General features: G+C 52.3%; 9 protein-coding genes across 9 annotated transcripts; 4 read left to right on the forward strand and 5 right to left on the reverse strand.

Moving 5' to 3' along the window:
* Positions 1-339: 339 nt before the first annotated feature.
* BD324DRAFT_629581 (hypothetical protein) lies at positions 340-2,018 on the forward strand. The gene is made up of 8 exons (XM_022016229.1): positions 340-803; positions 852-1,011; positions 1,069-1,283; positions 1,337-1,424; positions 1,465-1,494; positions 1,550-1,665; positions 1,723-1,828; positions 1,886-2,018. The coding sequence occupies exons 1-8, from the start codon at positions 607-609 to the stop codon at positions 1,940-1,942; spliced, it is 969 nt and encodes a 322-aa protein (XP_021870063.1). The 5' UTR covers positions 340-606; the 3' UTR covers positions 1,943-2,018.
* A 189-nt stretch (positions 2,019-2,207) lies between these two features.
* BD324DRAFT_651847 (alpha-ketoglutarate-dependent 2) lies at positions 2,208-3,275 on the forward strand (the record flags this gene model as incomplete). The annotated part of the gene is made up of 1 exon (XM_022018403.1): positions 2,208-3,275. The coding sequence occupies one exon, from the start codon at positions 2,208-2,210 to the stop codon at positions 3,273-3,275; it is 1,068 nt and encodes a 355-aa protein (XP_021870064.1).
* BD324DRAFT_512130 (putative oxidoreductase C terminal-domain-containing protein) lies at positions 3,191-5,754 on the reverse strand. The gene is made up of 16 exons (XM_022012964.1): positions 5,468-5,754; positions 5,292-5,376; positions 5,211-5,232; positions 4,946-5,156; positions 4,693-4,899; positions 4,572-4,640; positions 4,476-4,527; positions 4,368-4,425; positions 4,270-4,318; positions 4,114-4,224; positions 3,969-4,062; positions 3,910-3,920; positions 3,778-3,857; positions 3,685-3,728; positions 3,383-3,633; positions 3,191-3,288 (listed from the first exon to the last, which is right to left on the reverse strand). Coding segments are annotated over exons 1-15 (1,239 nt in total). The 5' UTR covers positions 5,470-5,754; the 3' UTR covers positions 3,191-3,288; positions 3,383-3,489.
* A 1-nt stretch (position 5,755) lies between these two features.
* Positions 5,756-8,036, reverse strand: BD324DRAFT_512129 (P-loop containing nucleoside triphosphate hydrolase protein). The gene is made up of 8 exons (XM_022012963.1): positions 7,974-8,036; positions 7,811-7,921; positions 7,669-7,751; positions 7,291-7,615; positions 6,687-7,238; positions 6,518-6,645; positions 6,246-6,479; positions 5,756-6,194 (listed from the first exon to the last, which is right to left on the reverse strand). The coding sequence occupies exons 1-8, from the start codon at positions 7,990-7,992 to the stop codon at positions 5,802-5,804; spliced, it is 1,845 nt and encodes a 614-aa protein (XP_021870066.1). The 5' UTR covers positions 7,993-8,036; the 3' UTR covers positions 5,756-5,801.
* Positions 8,037-8,194: 158 nt separating this feature from the next.
* On the forward strand, positions 8,195-13,110 carry BD324DRAFT_629585 (hypothetical protein). The gene is made up of 9 exons (XM_022016230.1): positions 8,195-9,617; positions 9,671-10,981; positions 11,030-11,339; positions 11,384-11,538; positions 11,577-11,724; positions 11,773-11,864; positions 11,913-12,471; positions 12,518-12,578; positions 12,626-13,110. The coding sequence occupies exons 1-9, from the start codon at positions 8,240-8,242 to the stop codon at positions 12,908-12,910; spliced, it is 4,299 nt and encodes a 1,432-aa protein (XP_021870067.1). The 5' UTR covers positions 8,195-8,239; the 3' UTR covers positions 12,911-13,110.
* Positions 13,111-13,558: 448 nt separating this feature from the next.
* BD324DRAFT_512256 (Pyruvate/Phosphoenolpyruvate kinase-like domain-containing protein) lies at positions 13,559-14,745 on the reverse strand. Its single transcript, XM_022012965.1, has 6 exons — positions 14,611-14,745; positions 14,448-14,553; positions 14,262-14,390; positions 13,991-14,213; positions 13,812-13,928; positions 13,559-13,742 (listed from the first exon to the last, which is right to left on the reverse strand). The coding sequence occupies exons 1-6, from the start codon at positions 14,676-14,678 to the stop codon at positions 13,591-13,593; spliced, it is 795 nt and encodes a 264-aa protein (XP_021870068.1). The 5' UTR covers positions 14,679-14,745; the 3' UTR covers positions 13,559-13,590.
* A 115-nt stretch (positions 14,746-14,860) lies between these two features.
* On the reverse strand, positions 14,861-16,917 carry BD324DRAFT_581427 (glucosyltransferase; the record flags this gene model as incomplete). Its single annotated transcript, XM_022013502.1, has 10 exons — positions 14,861-15,100; positions 15,148-15,274; positions 15,314-15,669; positions 15,709-15,928; positions 15,985-16,167; positions 16,218-16,282; positions 16,330-16,510; positions 16,567-16,609; positions 16,653-16,772; positions 16,824-16,917. 10 exons carry the CDS (start codon positions 16,915-16,917, stop codon positions 14,861-14,863), a joined length of 1,629 nt encoding a protein of 542 aa, XP_021870069.1.
* A 642-nt stretch (positions 16,918-17,559) lies between these two features.
* Positions 17,560-20,285, reverse strand: BD324DRAFT_609183 (fungal-specific transcription factor domain-domain-containing protein; the record flags this gene model as incomplete). Its single annotated transcript, XM_022014145.1, has 4 exons — positions 17,560-18,648; positions 18,694-18,954; positions 18,998-19,613; positions 19,672-20,285. 4 exons carry the CDS (start codon positions 20,283-20,285, stop codon positions 17,560-17,562), a joined length of 2,580 nt encoding a protein of 859 aa, XP_021870070.1.
* A 294-nt stretch (positions 20,286-20,579) lies between these two features.
* Positions 20,580-22,159, forward strand: BD324DRAFT_629592 (ketopantoate reductase PanE/ApbA-domain-containing protein). The gene is made up of 8 exons (XM_022016231.1): positions 20,580-20,711; positions 20,753-20,867; positions 20,917-21,068; positions 21,107-21,235; positions 21,280-21,450; positions 21,489-21,713; positions 21,766-21,864; positions 21,919-22,159. Exons 1-8 carry the CDS (start codon positions 20,610-20,612, stop codon positions 22,054-22,056), a joined length of 1,131 nt encoding a protein of 376 aa, XP_021870071.1. The 5' UTR covers positions 20,580-20,609; the 3' UTR covers positions 22,057-22,159.

Consider the following 22,159-nt stretch of genomic DNA (forward strand, 5'->3'; position numbering starts at 1 on the left):
TTCTCTGTTACCAAATCTGTGATGAGAAACATGTTGGCACCAGTCCTATTCGTTCCTTGAGGACAATATTGGACTACCCGAAATTATACGCTCGTGGAGTCCCTGATAATCACGCATCCCTTCCCCTTTTCCAGCTTCTACAAGCAAAGCAACGACTGACTAGCCTCTAGAGCAGGAATACGGCGAGTCGTATGTTTGCGGATCTGATCTGGTCGCAAGCCATAGTTCCCCTCGTTACAATGTATACTTTGTCCTTTGCTGTCGCAGATCAATCAGCGGAATTCTTTTTTTTTTTGGGCCGGTACGGCGAATCGCGGTCCACTTGAAATGAGGCGTCGTCCTTCCTCCTTTTCAGCCTACTCTGATGCGATGTTAACCCTCATGTAGATGCGAACGGGATCCACCGTATCATAATCTGAAGTCGTCAGCCCCGACAGCGTGCCATTGCTGAATCATCACTGCGTCCTCAGAAAATGATAAATAGTGAAGTATCTGGCAATCCTACATCGCTCTCGCTCAGCCATCATTCCTGAATTGCTTCATACTTTTCGCAGAGCGTTCGTGGCTCTCCAAACAACACTGATCCCTCATCTTCACCGAACACCAATGACGAGCGTCGATCCCAGCTCTTTCGGAGCCAAAACTCTAGCTGTCGATGTCTGTCGTCGATACCCTGGATCCATCAAGGATCGAGTGATCCTCATCACTGGTCCTACTGTCACGAGTATAGGCTATGGTACTGCGGAAGCTGTGGCTCAACTGGATCCGAAGTTGCTCATCCTTGCTGGTCGGGATATGACCAAGTGAGCCTGCACTTCGTGAAGTGATCCCTGTTGACATTTCCGGGTCAGACTGGAGCAAGCTCGTCATAAGCTTCAGAGCAAAGTCAAAGATGCTCCAGTCAAGCTGCTCAAGTTGTGCTTGACTGATTCAGCCCAGATCAAAGAGGCCGTCGAGGAGCTCAGATCCTGGCAGACGCCGATAGACGTGGTCATCAACAATGCCGCCGTGGTGAGTAGCGTTGGCGCCAAAGATGCGCTGGACGAACATGCCTCACCTTTCTGTCAGATGGACACCCCCTATGAACTCACTCCTGAAGGCCACGAGCTTCAATTTGCGACAAATTACCTTGGTCCTTGGCTTTTCACGCAATCAATTATCCCCCTTGTCTTGGAATCGAAGGGGAAGAGAGTGGTTATGGTCTCCAGTGTGGGACACCACAACGGTGATATCAGATGGGACGATCCAGCATACACGAAAGGTTACGACAGGAAGCACGCATAGTGAGTGGTTTTGGGGCGGGAGTGTGTACCGGTGCTGATCTCTGGGCTACAAGTGGACAGGGTAAAACCGCCGATATCCTATACGCCAAAGAGTTGGCGAAGCGTTTCAGGGGTCAAGGATTGACTGCTTTCTCTCTCGACGTAAGACTTGACATTTCGTCGTGATCTGACCAGTCTCCAGCCCGGTGGCATCTCGACCCCATTACAAAAAGTGAGCCTCAGCCCCCTCCAAGCGTTGTACATCGGCCTGACCATCTTTCTCTCAGCACTGGTCACTCGAAGAAAAGCAAGAGGTTGGGAGGAAGTACGGAGCATTTCATCAAGATGGAACTGTGAACCACGAAGCCGACGTATGGAAGACCATCGATCAGGGCGCGTCCACGTGAGTGCAGAACAGACGTGCCCATGATACACAATACTGATTAAATGTCCTTTGCAGAACCTGCCGGGCCGCTTTCGACCCTGATATCGCATCTGAGAGCGGTTCCTTCCTCGTCGACTGCCAGATTCGGAATGACAAACGAGCCTCGTATGCTGGAGATGATGTGAGTGTAGCTCCGACCGAGGCTGTAGAGAGACGGCATCTGACCTGAGATCTTCAGGCTGCAGCGGAGCGCCTTTGGAAGTGGACTAATGAGTTGATGGGCGAGAGTTTCTGAAGTCCAGAACTAGTTACTTTCATCTCGGCTTCTTTCAGACTATCGTATCGTCATTCGCATGTAGGATGTACCAGCGTCTGCCGCTTGCCCCGGACTTTCCTGAGGGAGTTGATCGGAAATAGCCCGGGCCGTACGCCGCCCGCCAGTTCGGATTATCAACGGCCCGAGAGCTGCAGACTGGTGGCCCGGTTAGTTTGAAATTGGAATCCCGACCGTGTAGCATCGCAATCAGTCTGAACATCTCTTCGCTTCACCATATATCGGAATGAGCACGCTCACAGAGACTTCTCAAGCGTCTCCGGTCCTCAGACTGAACCTTTCCGGGGGCACTGGATCGGAACCCAGTCGCATTACCTGTACGCCTGTCCACCCAACCTTTGGCGCAGAGATCGCAGGCGTGGACTTCTCGAGGCCTCCCTCTGATCATGTTCTTAACGAGATCAAGGATGCTGTAGGCAAATACGGGTTTGTGGTGCTCCGTGATACAGGTATGACGGATCAAGACTACGTTGATTTCGGATCTCGATTTGGAGAACTTGCCCCCGCTGAATCCCGTCGATTTCCGACCAAGAACCTTGCGGATCCGTCAAACCTCTATCTCGATGGGAATATCGTGAAACCTGGAGAATTGAGATGGTTCATGGCGAAGGAGACTGCTCTATTCCACGTCGATACGTCTTATGATGCCAGAAGAGCAAGATTGACGTCAATCATCGCTCGACAGCTCCCTCCTCCGGGAACGGGCGGAGCGACAGAATTTGGAGACACGCGAACAGCTTATGATGATCTCGACGAAGAAACGAAAGCACTGTTGGAGGATAAAGTCGGCGTGCATTCTCATTTCCACAGTCGTCGAGTGGCTTTACCGAATTTTCCAACCTTTAAGGCTTTGGATCCCTGGGATTATCCAATGCACAGGCACAAAATCGTCGTAACCCACGCTGGGTCCGGAAGGAAGGACCTGTACATCGCTTCGCATCTTCACCATATTGAAGGGATGGACCCGAAAGAATCGGACGAGTTGATCTTGAGATTGCGAAAAATGGTGGAACAGCCCAAATACGTCGCCAAAGTTTACTATCAGCAACCTGGGGATGTGGTCATTTGGGACAATACTGCGGTGGTACATCGTGCTGGTGGTAACGAAGGAGAAGGATGGTCTGGCAAACATGTCAGGGATATCAGGAAATGGATGGTGTACGATAACACGCCTGAAGAGTGGGGAATGAACGAGAGGGGCACGCCAAAGCATTTGGCCGGACCTGTTATTCAAGCCATGTTTGACGAATTGCACGGCATTGAGGGAAAGGTGTATGATTTCGACGAGGACTAGCACTCAGCTGTGCCTGCCAGAATGTATTATCTCATCAGCTCGGGCAGACAGAATCATCAGACGCCTGAAAGACGGTCATCATGTGGATCCACTAAGATCACGCGCACATCGATCAATGCATCCAATCTCCGTATTTTTCTGTCGAGTGAGACCGTCCCTTTCCGTGGCCATGCTGTGAGGTGCTTCAACGCTCTTCAATCGAGACCTTGCACCGCTAGGCCGAGCCCTTCTCGTTGTAGAGTGCCTTTTGTTTGTCCGAGTTGGCTTCGGAAGCAAGTCGGATGGCCCAAGTGAACTCGTAAGTCTGTGCAGCGTCCTCGTACGAAGACAAGATCGAGGGGTCGCCACCGCCCTCGATCTACATACAGAATAGTCAGCGCTGATTCATAGAGGGATGCGTAGGACGTACCGCATCGATAAAGTGGTTCATCTCAGTCTGGTAGGGATCATCTCCTGCCGAGCGTAAGCGGGCTGCCCACGTGTGCTTCACCGTCCTACTCACCAGCAGTGGAGATGATCTGAGATTCGTCGGAATCAGGAGATCGGATCCTGAGCTCAGGACTTCCGTAGGGGTCCGAAAGGCTAAACAAGGGTCAGATTCCTGAAAAGTGAACACCATGGGTTTAGTGCATACATCATTTGGTACTGACAAGCTGGTAAGCTTGGTCGATTACAGGACGGTATTCCACTCACTCCATCAGCGAAGACCTGAAGCTCGATCGAATCATTGGTACCTTGAAGTGCGACTCCATGCATCATGGATCCCACGGCGCCGCTCTTGTATTTCCTAAGGGTGATCGTCAGCGCGGCAAGAATGATTGGTCGGCGGACGACTTACCAAGAGGCAGAAGTGAATCGGGGTATACGAGAATCCTCTGGGATCTTGCTCTCGTCGATCTGGATCTGAGACAAGTTTCCTGGCTTCTCGTACCACTCGACAGCCGAGGCGCTGCGGCAATCAGCACCTTGCACCGAGTATGGAGATCATGCCCACCTCAAAGTCTCGACGTTGATGTCACCTCCAAAGTAACGCGAAAGATCACCTAGAGTGATCTGGTCAAATGATTCTCCATACCAAGTCCCGCGACGTACAGACATGGGTCCCCTGCTCAATGACTGGACCTTGAAGGATCGCCTTGTTCCACCAATCCTGCAGACCACGTAAGTGAGGAAGACATACTGAGATCTCCGCACACTCACAAGCTTGATGCCAGGAGGATAAGCCATGATCCATCGAGCAAAGGTGGCCATGCTAGCTCATGTCAGCAGTGCGCAGGCGAGATATTTATCACTCACACGTGAAGATTGTTGTCCTCGATGATCTTCTTCATGGTTTGAACCGCTCGCAAATATCGGAGAACGTATCTACGAACAGATTTGAGCGCGTATATAATATGTGAAGAAGTCGCAAGCTCACCCGACCGAGATGATACCCTTGTGCTCTCGCAAAATCCTACCGACTTCCTTTGCCTCACCGACAGACTTCTCCCACGGCGCACCGGTCGCAACGGGTTTCTCAAGGAAGATGTTTGCTTCGGGGAAGTGCTTGATGATTTTGAGCTCGAGATCTCGAGGCTCAGACATCCCTCCTCGGACGGCAGGAGGAGTCGCAACGCAAATCGCCCTAGCAAGGTCAGATACTGGTCTACGGAGAAAGCGATACGACTCACTTCGGAATTGGAAGAGATCCGCCAGAGACGGCCGAAGCATATGCATCGACATCAGGGAAAACCTTGGTAGATTTGTAAGACGCGTGCGCTGGGGTGTCTCGTTTCTTCGCGAGGGCAGCTTCGGCCTTGGAGGGATCCACTTCGATAATGGCATCGACGACCAATCGACTACCTAATCGACCTTCCAATCGCTTGGCAATGTTCCAGGGTCCTACAGTAATGAATCTTCAGCGAATGGAATGCAAGCAGCTCATGATCGACTTACCCTCGGTAGTCCCGAACATGGCCTATCATAGCTCGTCAACACTCAAGCGTGAGGTGACGCGTGCAATCGCAAGGGACTCACGAAACCGGCACCGACGAGTAGAACATGGAACTCTCCAGTCTGTCCATTGGCAGTGTGAGCACTGGACTGATCCGTTGTCTGAGTCCTAGAAATGCTGTATCAGCACCTGTCTGCTGGTCTCGCTCGTTGCGCCAAGTGCCGGTGCATCCTCGTTCGCTAGCCGGGCTTTCTCTCACATTTTTGGGAAAATTAAGCTTGAGCCGATCGATCGATTCGGGCGAAAATGGAACCTTTTATCTGATTGAGCTGCAAGGACCTAACGAGAGCTCTGGAGTAGCTGACAACCGATGAAGCTTTCGTTTGTCTGTATAAGAGATTGAACAAAGAGGATCTGTGATACGAATGTACCAAGTGAATCCCCATTACTTTCCTGGATCCCTCGCTTATCAACCATTTTGTTTTCTTCTTCTCCCACACATTATCAGGGGATGAGGTGATCGATCGACACACCATTCAGCGGGTAGATCGGCTAATTTCTCTAGATCATTCAAATTTACAATACATACTCGGTCACCGTCTACGAGTTTTACCAGCACGACGAGAGTGACGCGACGGACGGACTCTCTGAGTGGATCCTTTGCCAGCTCCAGACTTCTGCACTGGCCGGTCATTTTCCTCTCCTTCACTGGGCCTGACCGGAAGATTACCAAAGGACACACTCTTCTTCGGTCCAGTGGCACCGCCACTTTTGTGAGCGGGAGGGGCTCGGGGCATCTCTTCCTCCTCCGCATCCTCCTCGTCAGACTCGAGCTCAATATCGCCATCTTCCTCGATGTCATCTTCGTCCTCTTCATCGCCGTCTTCCATGTCATCATCATCAGACTCTTCCCCGTCTTCATCTTCCTCATCGTCCTCGTCATCGGAAGGGGCGAATGCCGCCGTATAATCGTCATCTAAAATGACCTTTCGACGAGTCAGCAACAGGTGCGATCTGCCACAGCTGAAAGCCCTCACCTCGCGATTGTCCAACGGACCAGGCTTGAAGCGAACAAGACCTCGAGCGCCCGCCTTCATCTCTTTACGGCTCTTGAGCAATTCGAGCACTCCGTCGAGCTCCGTCCGTGAGGACCCGGACGCATCATTCACCGAATCCTTGTCGACGGCCGGCATACAATAGTATGGGAATTGATTGAGAGCCCAGTCGCGCAAGAGAATCCTAGCTCCGGCATCCATATCCGGCTGATCGCCCTGATGTCCATCAGCTAGAGCTCAATCAACATCCTCACCTTCTTCATGCGTCCGTTGGCGCGTGCCAAAGCTCGCAGGAAGGCTTCCACGTCTCCAGCTTGGAAGTAAGGTACATTGTAGAGTAACATAAGATCTTGAGCATTCGAACGTTGGACAATATAGGATGCTGCGCGGGTCAGCAAGCGATCTGACACCGGAGCTGCTCACCCAAAGGCTCAACGTCCTTAATCCTGTCGACTCGACCCAGATTTCTCCGTAAAACGTCGCCCACAGCCACTGCCTCCAGAGCATCCCATTTCGCCTGATTCTCCTCGTCCTCATCCATATCTTCATCTTCGTCTTCCAGCTCTTCCGGAACCAGATCCCAACCTGGCGTGTCAATGATTCCAACCTTGATGCTGTCGTTCAATGTCAAGAGGGCTTCTACCGGTGCCTTGGTTGTAGGCGCCGGAGTTTTGGCGGAGGAGACGGGCGGTATAAGGGGTGCCACGGGATGTCGAGGAGCAGAGGAGGGCAAAAGGGCGTTGAAGACGGACGTCTTGCCTACGGATGGCAACCCCACCAGAGCGATGCGGAGATGTTCATCCTTCTCGATTCCACTCTCCGCGAGAGATTGTATTTTGGCCAACAGCTCGGTCCGACCAAGAGCAGAAGCGCTTGATGATGACGACGTCGAGGGTTCCTGAGGCGAAGAGAAAATAAAGGTATTTGCGGGCAGAGATGGTAGCCACGCCTGGATCGATTCCCTAGGCACAAGATCTGAGATGAAGCATTAGCCCTCGGGCAGTGTCTAGACTTGAGCACGACATACCGGCTTTATTGATGATCAATCCATAAACTCCGGCGTCCTTCAAGAGATTCTCAATCCAGACGTTTCTTCCACCTGCTATGTCCCTGGCATCTACAACTTGCAAAATCACGTCCGCGCGGTCGATTACATCTTGCAGGGTAGCGAGAGAAGTGTCTACCAGAGCGGGGACATCCTCTTCCTCCTCAGAAGGAGAAGCCGCTGATGTGGCTCGTGCTGCCGAATAAACAGATGATGAGTGGATGGAGGCGATTCCTGGGGTATCCTCCTCTTTCTCCTCGTCTTTCGACCTCGAGGCTTCCTTTCGAGCAATCTTGGCTGCTTCTGCCTGAGCGAAAATCTCAGCGAGGCCACCACGAGCTAAATGGGATCCCAACCTACCTGTCGACGCTCCTCCGCTACTTCAGCCAAGATCTGATCCTTGTAAGGGAAGCTGTTGGGTATACCAGGGTCTGCCTTCTTCTCTGAAATTTGATCATGATCAACATATGCTCCTCTGTGACTCTCCGACGCCCCCACTCACTCGACTTCCATTGAGGGTTCTTCTTCGCTGCCTTCTTGTTCTTCTTCCTCGTCTCTCCGGCTTTGCGGCTGATCTTGTTCCGCTGAGCGGTAGACTGCCGATTTGAGGTCTCTAAGGGGCCATCATCAGAATCCGGACCATACTTCTTCTTCGCCGTGCTCACTCTTCCTGATACGAGGCATAGTTGATTGTGGATGAGGTATAGATAGATGGGTGGATATCACCTCGCTGCCTAAAATCTTTCTCAACTTTTGTAAATTCTTGATCGTCTTGGATGATGCGGGGTCTCCACGTCCCAATTTTTTTTTTGTTTTTGCTTCCGTCTTTGTTTTGTTTTCGCGAATGCTTTTCCCCTCTTCACATACACCGCGCGGATTTCTTAATGTTGTCATTCAACAACATCACAACACCACCACGACCACCTTCAACATGACTTCATTGGGTTTGCCAGCATGGCAGACTGGAGAACTGGATGAAGAGTGGATAGAATCATCCCCTTCACCACCTACAACTCTGGCTGCTCTACCACCTGTGCCTCCTGCCGAGTCTTTGATTCCTCCGAATCCTACTTCTGTCAAAGCAAAGAGAGGATCTCTGAGAGCTTTGGGACATTCAGCGCCTAGAGGCTTACCACCTTCACGTAACTTCTCGTCTCAGCTTAGTCCGGGCGGACAGGGGACCGTCGACCGAGTGCTCAGTGAAAAGATCGGGTCAACGAATGGATCTACTGGGCCTCTGAATGGCAGAACATGGAGTGGAAGCGCCAATGGTCCCGTGGCGGGTACTTTTGTCGTGAAAGATGGCGTGGAGGATGACAGAGGAGCTCATCTCGCGCGTAACGGATTCGCCCCTGGGAAGAAGGACATGTTCGGACCGAGTGCCCTGGAGAAGATGTTTCAACCCCCTTCTCCTCCGACTCAAACAGCAGTCGCATCAAATCCGTCACCGGGGACGACGAATGTGACGCAACCGCCTGTAAATCAGGCTGTAAGACGACTGTCGCACGCTTACGCTCCCATCAACCCATCACGCCTCAGCAAGAGCGTCACGCCGTCTACTGCGTCCGGATCAACATCAACGTCTATGACTTTGGAGCAACAACCGGATCAAACAATGTTTGCAGATGAGACTGCGGAAGGAGATGCAGATACTCAGGCGGGAGAACGTACAGACAACGAGCAGCATCTGAAGCCATCTCCGATGATGGCTGAACACACCGAACAGGATAATGTGCGTGCCTCTCCGATTCAAGCCAAGGAGGGATATCCCTTCACCTTTAGCTCCTCGTATCGGTCTTCTCAGAACCCGACCCTCGGCAAGAAACCGGTGTTCGATCCGTCATTGTCTCCGTTCGCGACAGGTGAGCCATCTCACTCGACTTTGCACGGTCCGTCTGGGAAGAGCAAGGCTAGAGGTGGGCTGCACCTCTTCCGATCGACATACGACACATACACCAGAGAGCATTTGTCCGCCTTGGTGGACTCCATCGCGATAGAATCTTCACCTTCACCTCCTGGAGGCTCGCCACGGGAAGATGACTGTGTCTGGAGTCCAGAACACGGTCCCATGGGAGAAGATCACTCTGGGCCGTCAAGTGGTTCTCGAACGCGGTCGACTGACATGTCTGATGATTCAAGGAGTTCCAAGCGAATGAGGATGTCACCTACATCACCGGCACGTCAAGCTGTAGGCGTAAGGGACTGGGATGCTCAAGCCAGAGCGGTGATGGACAAGATCCGAGGAAGAGAAGTGGAAAGTACCACTTCGGCTAGCATGTCGGCCAGTCCCGAAAAGGACGATGTATACTGTGGGTCACATCGATAATCACGCCATGAGCCATGCTGATGATCATCATTTAAGATGAACGACAGAGTGACGAAGAGATCGAGCGGCCTCCAACGCCACCTTTAGTATCTGCACCTAGTCGACCTACACATCGCTCAAATCCAAGCACGACGTCCTCAGGCTATCTGCGGGCAGCCGAAGACATCATGGCCAAGATCAAGGCTCGAAAAGTCTCCGACTCTTCTGCAGCTCCAGAGATATCGGCTGGCTCAATTGGAGGCAGGGTCAACTCGGCGAGCTCAAGCGAGTGGGACATCGCCGCGATCGCTGCGCAGTCTCTGCGAGCCAAAGGCAAAGCAAGAGCAGTCGAATCTTCGCGCAACATCTTCAGACCAGTCGAAGCGACAGACACGGTACAGTCCAACGGATCCAGCAGCAATAAGGCGAGGCTCGAGCCGCGCCGTCCGGGTAGCGCCAGCTCTGTCACGGCTAATGGCGAGTCCCAAGTCAACAATGACGATCTCAATCGCTTCGTATCTGCCACCACAGCCGCTACGGCTACCACCATGTCCACGTCATTTGTCAAGCATCCTGGGCCGCGAGGATACCCTCAAGGTGCAAGGATGAGAATGATCAAGCCTGATGACGTCCTCGGCTTAGTTCGTGACAAGGTTGGCAAGATGCGATACGACAAAGCCAGCATGAAGTGGGTTAGAGACGGCTTGGATAAGGTCGACGAGGCTGGTGAATCTCGCGCTTCACGGAGTCGGAGTGAGGGCAGCGAGGATGTCTTTGCCGGGATGGATAGCTGGAATGATAATCCGCCATCGGCTGGACGTACCGCCGTTCCGTTACCATTGCCCGAACATGTCGAAGGGAATGATTTATCGGAATCTGAATCATCGGCATCGGGTGACGACATTGTGCAGGTCCAGACTCAGGTGACCCAGGTTATCGATGCCGACGTCGACTCTCCATCAGATTCCGATTCTGACATCGATCATCCAGTGGACACCGCACCGGCCCCTGTCTCGCCCCCTCCGCGCCTAGCCTCTGCTCTTGACGATTTCCCACCCATCACTACCCCGACGCCTGCTGCCTCTGCACCTCAGCCCATACGCTCCGCACTGCGCAACCCCAACGGTGCAGTTGCCACACCTGCCGCTTTGAAGAAGCGGACGGCCTGGCATGAAAGCGTCACCCCAGCCGTTGCAGCCGTATCCGCGCGACGCAGCGTGAGCTTCTCTGATGGCAAGAAAGCCGGAAGGATCGCTGGACTACATTCTGAGGACGACATCAACGTGGGGGTGTTTGAAGGGAGAAATGGATTGGCAAATGAGACGCAAAAACGGATTGCAGCGATGCTCGGCGAGATGGGCGCAATGAGTGAGTCAGGACAGGCTTCGTAGTTGCGGGTGCTTATGTCCATCCTAGCCATCGGAGGCGACACACCATCGAAGCTGCCTCATGGTGCGCTGCACATGTCCCCAGGGTCCGGAGACAGTGAAGATGATCGGACAATCCAACCTATCCGAAGCTTCCAATCCCGCATGGCTGCGAATGCGACATTCTTAACCGAATGTTCCTTTGGAGTGGCGCATGATAATCTCGTCAAGATTATCACAGACGTCTACGGCGCTGAGCCATGGTGGGAGCATCTCACCACCTTGGACTTGCGGGGCAAAGGCGCAGACAGTGTGGCGAGGTTGAAGGAGTTTTTGCCCGATCTCGACGAGGTCAACCTGTAGGTCGTTCGAACGATGACATGACTCTGCTGACATTGCACAGCGATGACAACAAGATCTCGTACCTTAGCGGTGTACCTAGCGGAGTTAGGACACTGCATGTTGCTCGGAATCGACTCACGAGTCTGACCAGCCTGGACCATTTACGCAACCTTCAGTATCTTGATGTGTCGGGCAACAAGCTGGACAGTGTATCCCGTGGGTTCAAGTCAAGGAGCCGTACGCTGACCCGTCAGAACTGCAATGCCTGCGACACTTGCGAGAGCTCAAGGCGGACAAGAATAGCATCCGAGACCTCGAAGGCGTTTTGCAGATGGATTGTTTGATCAAATTCAGTGCTTGCGATAACAAGATCCAGAGGCTTGACTTGTCGACGGCCAAGTGGTATGTTTCGCGATGCAAGCAGATTGGCTTCGCGCTGACGTGAGATAGGCAACACTTGGAGTCCTTGAACCTTTCAAACAACCAGATCACCGAGGTTAAGTGTCTTGAACGGTTGTCTGTGATCTCGACCTTGAATCTTGGTGAGTATCGAGCTTGCTCACTCGTGACGACCCTGACTGGCCGTGTAGAGAACAACGACATCGTGCGGTTGCAAACCGATACGCCGATGCCGTCAATCGTCAACCTACGGGTCTCCGAAAATCGCCTCACTTCCCTCGACCTTTCCCTGTTTCCCAAGGTCAGGACAGTATATGCTGACCGGAACGAGCTGCAAGACATTGCTCGGACTCTGGGTGGCACTTCTCGAGTAGAGAATCTCAGCCTGCGCAATCAAAGGGTCGCTGGCCTGTTCCTGCGCAGAATGGACCTGGAATCTGTCAAGCGTCTGTATGTCTCTGGCAATCCATTATCGTCCGATTTCCTCCCTTCTTCTCCGTTATATGCTCTCATCTACCTGGAGGCCGCCGGGTGTACTCTGTCGTCGTGGCCTGAACAATTCGCACATCGTCTACCGAATATCAAGATTCTCAATGTCAACTATAACTTCTTACAAAATTTGGATGGACTGAAGGGTTTGCATGGACTTCGTAAGCTGACTGCGGTGGGCAATCGACTCGGCGATGGACCTGCCAAGGGCGTTGCGGAAGGCTTGAGAGGTTTGACGAGTTTGGAAGAAATCGATCTCAGGTGAGTCATTCTTCGCATCCGATGCGAGTTTGCTGATCTTGTTCAGATCCAATCCCTCTACACTTGGGTTTTACCTGCCTTTGCTCCTCCCAAACACTTCTCAGCCCGTCACAGCGATTCTCGACCCCTCATCCCCCCCCCACCACCACGGCAGGCTCCATTACCATCTGTCACACTCGCAACCATACATCCATCGTCTCTCAAGAACGAGCCTGCCGCCACCCCCGCTCCAATCGCTTGGGCTTCTCTCGACAGCCAATTCAGGAAATCTCTACCGGATGAGTGGTACTCGAAGCGACTGGTCTACCAGGGGTTGATCATGCTCAATTGCCCCAAACTTCGCTCACTGGATGGACTCAGGGTCGAGCAGAATGAGAGACGCAAGGCCGAAATGCTCTTGGACGTGATGCGTAGCAGGGCCGGTACAACCGACCAATAGCGAGATTAGGGGATTCCGGGATTTTTTTTGTGTATCATCTTGCTGCGATCCTGTGTACATACTTCCACAAGAAGAGACCTCTCTGAGACTATGCTTTGTCGTCGCATGACTAACCGTTTAAGGCTCTACCTTCTCATCCTATCTGGGACTAACTTCTGTTGTACGTAGTCAATGATAAATGCGAGGAAAATGCTGGAGGAACGGCAGAAACCTTCTCACTGGCTTCAAAAGGCGGCGCACACTCGTCTGAGAAATCGGAAATGGGATTGAGGATTCGAGCTTTTGCCTCGCCTCCGGTGTGTGCTGTCCGACTACTTAGGAGCTCTTCGGGACGTGCTGTAAGCGCATGACTCAAGGCATGCTCGAGGCCGTCAATGTTGACGAGGCTTGGATAAATTGACCGGGCGGACAGCTAGACGGTTGACTCTGTCCGTGAATCAGAATCGGTGTTGTCTCAAATCGCAACCTTGATGGATGTCGTCCGAAGTGGTGAGAACGAACTCGCACTTGCCTCCCGTTGCGTACATAAGTGCCTTTTGACATGGAGACTGCAATCATTGCGATCCCGGCGTTGACATGACCCTCAAAAGTGACCATTTCCTTCATTACCTACGGCTCATGGCGCCTGTCCAGAGGTCGAACACCAGATTCTTGCCAAGTGGATGCATGCTTCTAATCGTCTAGTAGACTGATCGTCCTTTACCCATTTCGACCCCGTGAGTTGCCGCGAGCTGTCGATCGAATTCGGCAGCAATTGCGCCAACGTCAGTGCAGATGGACACCATATCGAAGCCTTGCTCCAGGCGCATTTTTGACTGGGCTCCAGATGAGCCTGAGTCGGAAAAAAAAAGACATCATGTCAGTCAATGGAGCCTCGCTAGCGCCTTTTGGGGAGACTCACAAAAGATCGCAGCGTATTTGCCAGCGTCCTTGGCAGCTTTGAGGATCTTTGCAATGGCCGCCTCGTGTTCTTTGCCGCCAAATTCTACACCAAGAAACTTGGACAAGTCGTATGGGCCTGTGAGAGGGAATCGGGTCCATGTCAATGACGCCTAGAGCGGTGATGCTGACGATACTGACCGATGAAGAGAATGTCAATACCGTCGACTTTTGCAATCTCCTCGACATTGGCCAAACCCTGCTTGCTCTCAATCTGAACAATGACCAGCAAATGACTGTCTGCCCCGGCGGGATAAGTAGCTTGGGTCATGCCGTGAAAAGAGTGTGCAGAGAACATTGGTCCGAACCCTCTTGTACCCTTAGGAGGGTACTTGTTCCAAGCTACAATCTTCTTGGCATCCTCCTGTATGGAGCATCAGTAGGGTGTCTCTCAGAGAAGGAGCTGACTCACGGCGGAATGACACATCGGAGTCATGACTCCGTGAGCGCCAGAATCCAGAGCTCGCTTGATGAGGTACTCCTCGGCATTTGGCACGCGGATGATGGGACTCGCGCCTCGGCTAGCCACAATGTTGTTGAGCTGCAAATTTACAAGAGATTAACACATATACAGAGCGCTTTCGGACAATTGACGAACTTCGAAATAGTCTGCGTCTGTTATTTGACCATGTTCAGCGTCGATCAGAACCCAATCGAAACCTCCGCCTTCGAGAATAGTAGCTGCAACTGGACCCTTCGCAAAGCTATCCATCCAGGAAAGTCAGCGTTCGGGATCTCGCGATGAAGACAATGAGGCTCACGTCAACCAAAAGCCTACACTGGGCTTTTTGCTCGCTAACGCGCTTCTGAGATATGTGGCTTTGTCCATTATGATGATGTGAAGATTGAAGGAAGACAGTGACCGCTGTTGAAGATCAAGAATATCAACACTAACATCGAACATTTTGGGTGGGGGACCCATCCGAAGCTGAACATTCGGAACAAATCATCGGCTTCGTGCCGACGCAGCCGAACACTCGGACTGATAATTATGCCGATGCATGCATGTCTCTAATCTACTTTTGCTCTTCTGGTGGAGCGATGGTGGTCGCGTGGGTCTATGCTTGAGCCCGCGATAGCCCAAGCGATCTCAAACATCCTTTTCAGACTCCACAGCCAGGCCAGCCCGAAAACGCCGAAGGACAACAGGACGTTGAGGACTATGAAGAGGTCCGGGAATCTGCCTGGAGCCAGAACCGCAGTGGGAAACAAATCGGGCAGATGCAGCACGGCAATACAGAGGTAGATGAGCTGGATATCCCGTCAGCGTCTACGTTACCCTCCAACCCGTCACTCACATAGGTCGACAGTCTCAGGAAGGTAGGCTGCGTTCCGGTAGGGGAATAGCCAATCACGTAATTCCAGAGTAAAGTGACAAAGACATATTGTAACGCTTGGCCGTCTCGCTTCAGAAGCGGCCACATACTAAAGCGCGTCAGACATAAAATCACAGCCTCTGCTTACCTGAATACAGCTACGTTGTTGAGAAGCACCCCGACCTCCCATGTCTCATCTTCGGATGCTGAAGCCTCCTTCCCGCCGCGGAAAGCCATTAGCACAGTTAGTGGCATCAAAGGCAGCAGTATGCTCTTTTCGTGAACCTGGAAGGAGAATAGAAAGAAGGCCAGAGAGCCAGAGAAAAGAGCCATGGGCAGAAGTCGGATAGAGGGAGGCGGGCCAGATTGCCTAGGTGTCTCGAGCACTGGAACGGTCCTCGATGCCACGCTGCTGCTTCGGCTTTCCGGTTCGGTGTTGAAAGACGTGTAGAGCAGAATCAACACCAATGGTATGAGAGAAGCCAGAGTGGCCACAGTCGCGAGCTCATGAGATCAACACAACGACACGCATATCCACCTCACCTTCGCCATGCCATTGATGCCAAACCATCGACGCCATTTGATCACAACGTTGGAAGCGCACCAGAAGTTCGCAACCTTGTCTTCAAAGATACCTCGAGCGAAAGGAAACATCCGGTGCAAGACTTGCAATATCGCCTCTGGGAAGGGTCTGAGCCAAGGAGCAAAGAGAAGACCGAAAGTGGCAACCGTGACTATGCCGAGCTTGACAAGGAGCAGGAGTCTGTTCGTTCGCGACATCAGATGCCGTTCACAGCTTTTGGAAAGCGCTCAGCTCACCCGGCAGATCCGCCTAGCCAAATACACTTGCCAATGAGGTAGCAACCGATGGCCGGAGCGTAGTATAAGCCCATTTGCTTAAAGCACAGAGCACAGGAGAATGCCACACAAGCAAGGAGATCTTGATCGTGGGTCAGAAAGACTAATGTCCACAGTGAAAAGCCGAGTAAGACGGAGTTGTATCTGATTGCCTCGTCAGTGTACGGCCCGACGGACACACATGTTCAACCCACTGGAAGTGACCATTGTCGATGAGAGTTAGAGATGGCTGCAACAGAATGGTCATGATCCCAGTCATCTGCAAGCTGTCAGGCACTGTGACGAGGCTTCATTCACAACATTCACCTGACTGCGCCAGCTTCTGCCTTCTTTCTTACCCTGTAACAGCATCCATGCCATTACAGCGGACCACCAAATACAAGCTTCGAAAGACAGGACGGAAAATCGCATGAATGTGATCAAGTCGGGCGGTGACAGCCCGTATGACGTATCGAGGGCGAAGTTTACGGGATTGAGAGCGGATCCACTGCGCAAAGGCTCGATCAGCCCAGCTTCCGCGGCGACCCGAGAAGAGCAACTCACATCTTACCGCAGAGCCAACTTGCGTAAGCCGTCAGTGGTGGATCTGAAAAGATGTCAGGGAGTATTGGCGATCTATAGACACCCACAATCTAATAGCCACCAGTCTGGAGCATAAGTGTACCATTCCTTCATTGGTCTGTGGAGAGTGATCTCCATCCAATGACGTTGAGCCTCAAAGTCTCCAAACATGGGAGGCGCATCTCGACCTAAGGACCACAGTATTAGCTCTGGTTGAGCGACGGGCGATTGTCACACACCTGAAAAGCCTCCGTATCCTACAGCAGTCTTGATGACGCCAGCAGCAGACAGTCCGATAGGGAGGGACCAATTGCTCAGTCCATTCCGTGACATCCATCTTGACCATCTCCTTAGCGGAGAATCATATTTCTCGCCGGCCAATGTACTCTTTCCTCTTCTCTCTTCGCGTTCCAGTCGTCTAGCATCTCTTCGAGCTTTGTCTTCGCGATTCTGAGTTTGCGGTACGCCTAAATGATTCGAAGGGACGGGAGAAGTCCGATCTGATAATCGAGGAGCTACAGAGGATGAAGAGGCTTCACGGGTAAGACCTGATGGGCCGTGGGTTGTGTGTCGAGGGGATGGATGTCCGGATAACGAGGGATTCGTGAGGTAAGATGTTGACGAGTTCCAAGTCGAGTACGAGGCTAGAGACTCGGCGTCTGTCTCGCTTCTAGGTTTTGGGTTATTGGGACAACGTGTCAGTCAGTATGAACTTACTCGACAAAACTGGGCCGACGATGTGAGCCTAGCCTTGAGGCTCTGTGAGCCTCGTAAGATCTCCTAGGCATTTGTACCAAGCTTGAGGAGGCCGCGGTGAGGCCTGCAATCTGAAATATCCACTGCTTCTGTTGGTGACATTTGTGTTCCAAACCCGGGAAATATTATTTCCTTGGCCGAGCCGGACGTGCAATCTTTCCACTTCACGTATCTGCCGCATTATGTGTGACATTGGAAGACCCTCTGATACAAAGTCATCTAACCTATCTGACTCCACAAAATCGAGTCCGCATTCCATCCCCCATTCTGCAGAGGGGGATTCCCAGCCGCTTGTCCGTCGACAGCCGTCCCAATACTACCACCCTGACCGTTCATTCCAGAGTCACCTTTGATAGCTCCTCCCAGACCCAACTGCGCCAATCTATCATCTTGAATCTGCCCGAGAATCGACTCATCAAAATTGAAGTCTCCAGCGTTATGCCACAACTGAGTCATTGCATTCCAAGCCGCTTGCTCTTCACTGGTCGCACTATTCTGTCGAGGATCTTGAGATGGATAGACGGGTGACAAGAGCTCAACGTTCTGCAAGTCGAAACCGGTCGAGCTTGAGCCCTGTGCGCTCGAACTGACAGGAGCAGATCCGTCCTGATTCGGGGCTGGAAGTATGCTTGACGTGTCCGGCAAAGGACCGTGTCGGTGCAAGAGCATCTCTGACAGTTTGGTGAAAATCTCCTTGTACTTGGCAGTCTCTGGCAAAGCCCGGCCAAAGGCCTCCAGCAATGCGTGACATTGCCCCAATCGAGTGCTGACCTCACGACTCCAGTTTTCGTCCGAGTGAAGGTTAGGAGATCGGTTGTCATACTCGCACATGCAGTACAACAGCGATATGCAGTCGAGGAACTGCGCCGAGACATTGATAATGCTGTATGAAATCTTCTGCTCGTGGAAGAGCTCCATCCAAAGCGCTACACAACGGGAACTGGCATCATGGAGTGCGCTGAGTCGCTCGGTGGTCATATTGGGGTACAGTGGCGAAGGTCGGTATAGTAGGCATAGGTTGTGATGGTAATTGAGAAGAAACCAGGACTGATTGTTGATCATACCCGGCTTCTCGGTCTCTTCTGAGGGTGGTACCGGACTTTCCGCGAGCCAAGTGTCCATTTGACGGTGAAAGTTGGTGATAATCTCATTTCTCTGTGCTTCAGGCAGAGAATTTTGAGATCCAGACACAGAGTAGACCGTTGCGCAAATGGCCCCTGACAGTCTTCGTAGCTTGATGATATGCTGTGTGAAGAGCATTTGGGCAACCCCGCGGTAGGGAGGGTCATTTGGAAGTGGTGAAGGTAGCTGGGATTGGTCAGCTTCGATACAATAGCCAAAACAGGCACCCACTTCGATGTCAATATCGTCGTCACTGATCACCAATGGCCGACTGAGCGTGGTGGCTACTAGTCTCTCGACATTGTAAAGACTGTAGAATACCCGTCTTCGGATCTCCGCGACTTCTGAGGAGACGTTCACATCTTCATTCTTGCGGTGCAGGTTGAGTGCGATTGCGACCCGTGTGGCGAATCCGACAATGTGCCACAGTGACATATCGGAGGGATCAAACATGCTGTAAATGCCGAGCAAGAGCAAGGATTGAACGCAGAGCTAGCATCAGGCTAAGCACGAGTGCGTGTATATGTTGACTCACCATATCCTCGCGCGCGACTGCGTATGGGAGTCCCCTCATGGCTCTTTGACGGAATTCTTTGGACGCACCACGGACGGCTTCACCCACTCGCTCCCTGTTCGTGGTGCCGATCGCGATGACCATGAAGAAGGTGAATTCCTTTCCGCGCAGCATATCGCTATCGCTGTGTCTGTTCCACGACTTGCCTTCGCGCGCGTAAAGATCCGTCATATCACTCAGGAATTCGTCCTTGTTTATGAAAGGATAAGAAATGGCATTTGCGATGAAGAATGCCTCTGCAGCAGCTCGAGCAATATCATAGGGAGGAAGAACAGCAGCTTCTGTGGGACTGGAAGGAGCACCGGATGAGGCACCGAGATTGTTGCCTCCAGTCCGGCTGTCTAAGGTCTCATAAGCGGAGGCAAGGTTGTTTGTGGCGGATCGAACTGAAAGGACGGTGCGGGCAAGAGCCGCGAAATCGGTCTGAGTTGGATCCAGGTCGGACGCGGGCATCTGAGGTGGTGGCAATCCCTTCTCAAGGGCCGACACCACGGCTTCGAGATGATTGATGCGGTCGTGTGCCGACGAGATTTGAGAGGTGAGAATGATGTTTTCGCTCTTGAGTTGGTGAATGTAACTAGGAAAAAAGTAGGCCGTCAGCTCGGCTTACCGGCCTTGGTACCCAGGGAACGTACCCTGAAGTCGCTGGACTCAAGTCAAAGACACACGGCTCATCAGCTTTGCTGCATCCAGCGCAACGTGGACGAGCATTGTCACACTTTCGCTTGATTTTGTGGCACCTCTCGCATGCTTGAGGAGCCGCGCCGGGTTTTGGATGACGAAAGACCACGCCGGCTTTGTAGTCACTGGATGGGTCCTCGTAGTCATACTCGAAACCGACTTCAAGTCCATTGATCGTGTTCTCTTTGCTCTTGGACATGCGAGGTTTGGAAGCTCTGGGTCGTTTTCGGGGTTTACTGGATTCCTCGGCTGGCTCCTGTTCTTCTGTCTCCTGTAGAGCCGCAACGAGGTTTTCGTCCCGGTAACCGTCCTCCCAAGGATGCATATTACGGTTCGCAGCTTGTTCATATGTCAGCCATTCTCTGTTGCCTTCATCTCTAGCTGCTGAGCTTTGAAATCCGCCTCCGTAAGAACCGGCAGCCTGTTGACCTGTGGCATCTTCGAACTCAGTCGATCTGCGCTTGTTGTTGTTGGACTGTTCCGTGGAAGAAGCAGGTGGAGCAGTCGCACTGGAGGACGAAGGGGGTGGCAGTCCGTCTTGACCCATGAGCTCTGGAGCAATCTGCATTGTATCTGTTGATTCCAATGCAGCTGTCAGACTTGTAGCAGGATAGCTGGACATTGTGACTTGGTGGAACTGGCCGCTTGGAATACGCTGAAGGGAGGGGGATGAACGGTGAGGGCAGCTAGGGGCGAGAGTTGCGGGGGAAGCCGAAAGCAGACAGGAAGGTAGGAGGGGCGGCGTTATGTTTGAAACGCCGAATGGGTTCCAGAATGTGGCACCACACCTTGGATCCGACTTGGCGGACTTTCGGCCCGACCCGCTTCTCAACCGAAGTCCGATCAAATGACTTTTGGTTTGCTTATCTATGACCGGACAGCCTGTCGCGCGATGACGAGAATAACTACAGTGGGAGGATCTGGTCGCCCAGTGAATATCCTTCTGGTGGGCTTGGGATCTATAGGTTCCGTCTATGCTTTCTTGCTGGAGAGAGTGAGCCCTGTCCTCCTCATTGCTCCTCTGACTTGTATCAGTCAGGTAGAGCCAAAGTCACAGCGATCGCTCGATCAAATTATAAGCTGTATGCAGAACATGGCATCACGCTAAAGACTATACATGGGACATTTGAGAATTGGAAGCCATACCGCGGTAATTCATAAGCACAATTCGACCGCCGAGCTCTGCTGAATTGTATCAGTCTTCAGAAGTCAAGAAGAGGCGTTGTCCGGGAACGTCTACTACGACTATTGCCTCAACTGTACAAAGTATCTCCCAGACGTCATCACAACCCCTAAACTTCTAGCACCGGCCATTGCGAGTCGTAAAATTGGAGCATGGGTTTTGATACAGGTGAGCACGTCATTGAGAACAATGCTTATACCCCGCAGAATGGTCTCGGTGTCGAAGAGGAGCTGTACCAGGCTGTCAAGGACCAAGATACTCCGCTAATCTCTGGAGTAGCCTGGATCGGTATCATGACCTCACCCGATGGTCGCGTCGTCACTTGGGCATCCAAGGTACGATTCTGACTACGCATAAAAATCACTGAGCGTATCGCCAGGACACCCTCGTTCTCGGCACCTATCCTCCTCTGAGGCCGCCTAAAGAATCTCAAGATCGGCAATTCACCTCAGAAGAGCTGAGCACTCGTGATGACTTTGCAGAAATCGTCAGATCGGGTGGAGGAGATGTTCACACAGAGGACCGGATTACAAGTATCAGATACGCAAAGGTATGTCTCACGAAGTCAATACTCTAATGTGCGTTCAGAATGTGATTAATTGCGCTTGGTCGACCATGGAAGGGCTTATGCGCACCACTCCGCATACGCTAGAAGATCTGGATGAGTCTCACAGAGAGCCTTTGAAGCAATTCATACGCGAAATCGTTACCACTGGTTTCAAATCCGGATTACTGGACGAAGATCAGCTGCTATACCCTGACAGGTCCACCACAGGCACCGCCGAACAGCTGGCTGCACGGGTATGGTCCTCAGTGAGACAATCGACACTACGATATAGCAAAAGGCTGACAGCGTTACCAACAGATTTATGAAGCGTCTTGCCAGAAGTACCACGTTGGGGCCGCGCCACACAGGATGAGTCTGCTGGTGGACTTGGAAATGGGTCGGCCTTTCGAAGTGGAGGTGAGAGATAGAGAGAGAGGCGATCTGTCACATCGCTGACAAGCATCTTTTCAGGCGATCGAAGGCTCTGTGCTGAAGCTGGCAAAAGAGTACGGTGTCTCAACACCTTTGCTGGCGTACTCATATGCGCTGCTGAAAGGCAGTCAGCTAGAGACCCTTCGAAAATTAGATGGCAGGGGAGCAAAGCAGTAACTCTTTCTTTCCAATGCTACGTAGCATTGCCGCGGGTGTTGGTGCTAGATTATGAATTTGCATGACGGCCCCGAACATATCGCATGCATTCTGCAATTGGGTC

The sequence above is a fragment of the Kockovaella imperatae genome, assembly GCF_002102565.1.
Source record: "Kockovaella imperatae strain NRRL Y-17943 chromosome Unknown BD324scaffold_9, whole genome shotgun sequence".
Classification (NCBI taxonomy): domain Eukaryota; kingdom Fungi; phylum Basidiomycota; class Tremellomycetes; order Tremellales; family Cuniculitremaceae; genus Kockovaella; species Kockovaella imperatae.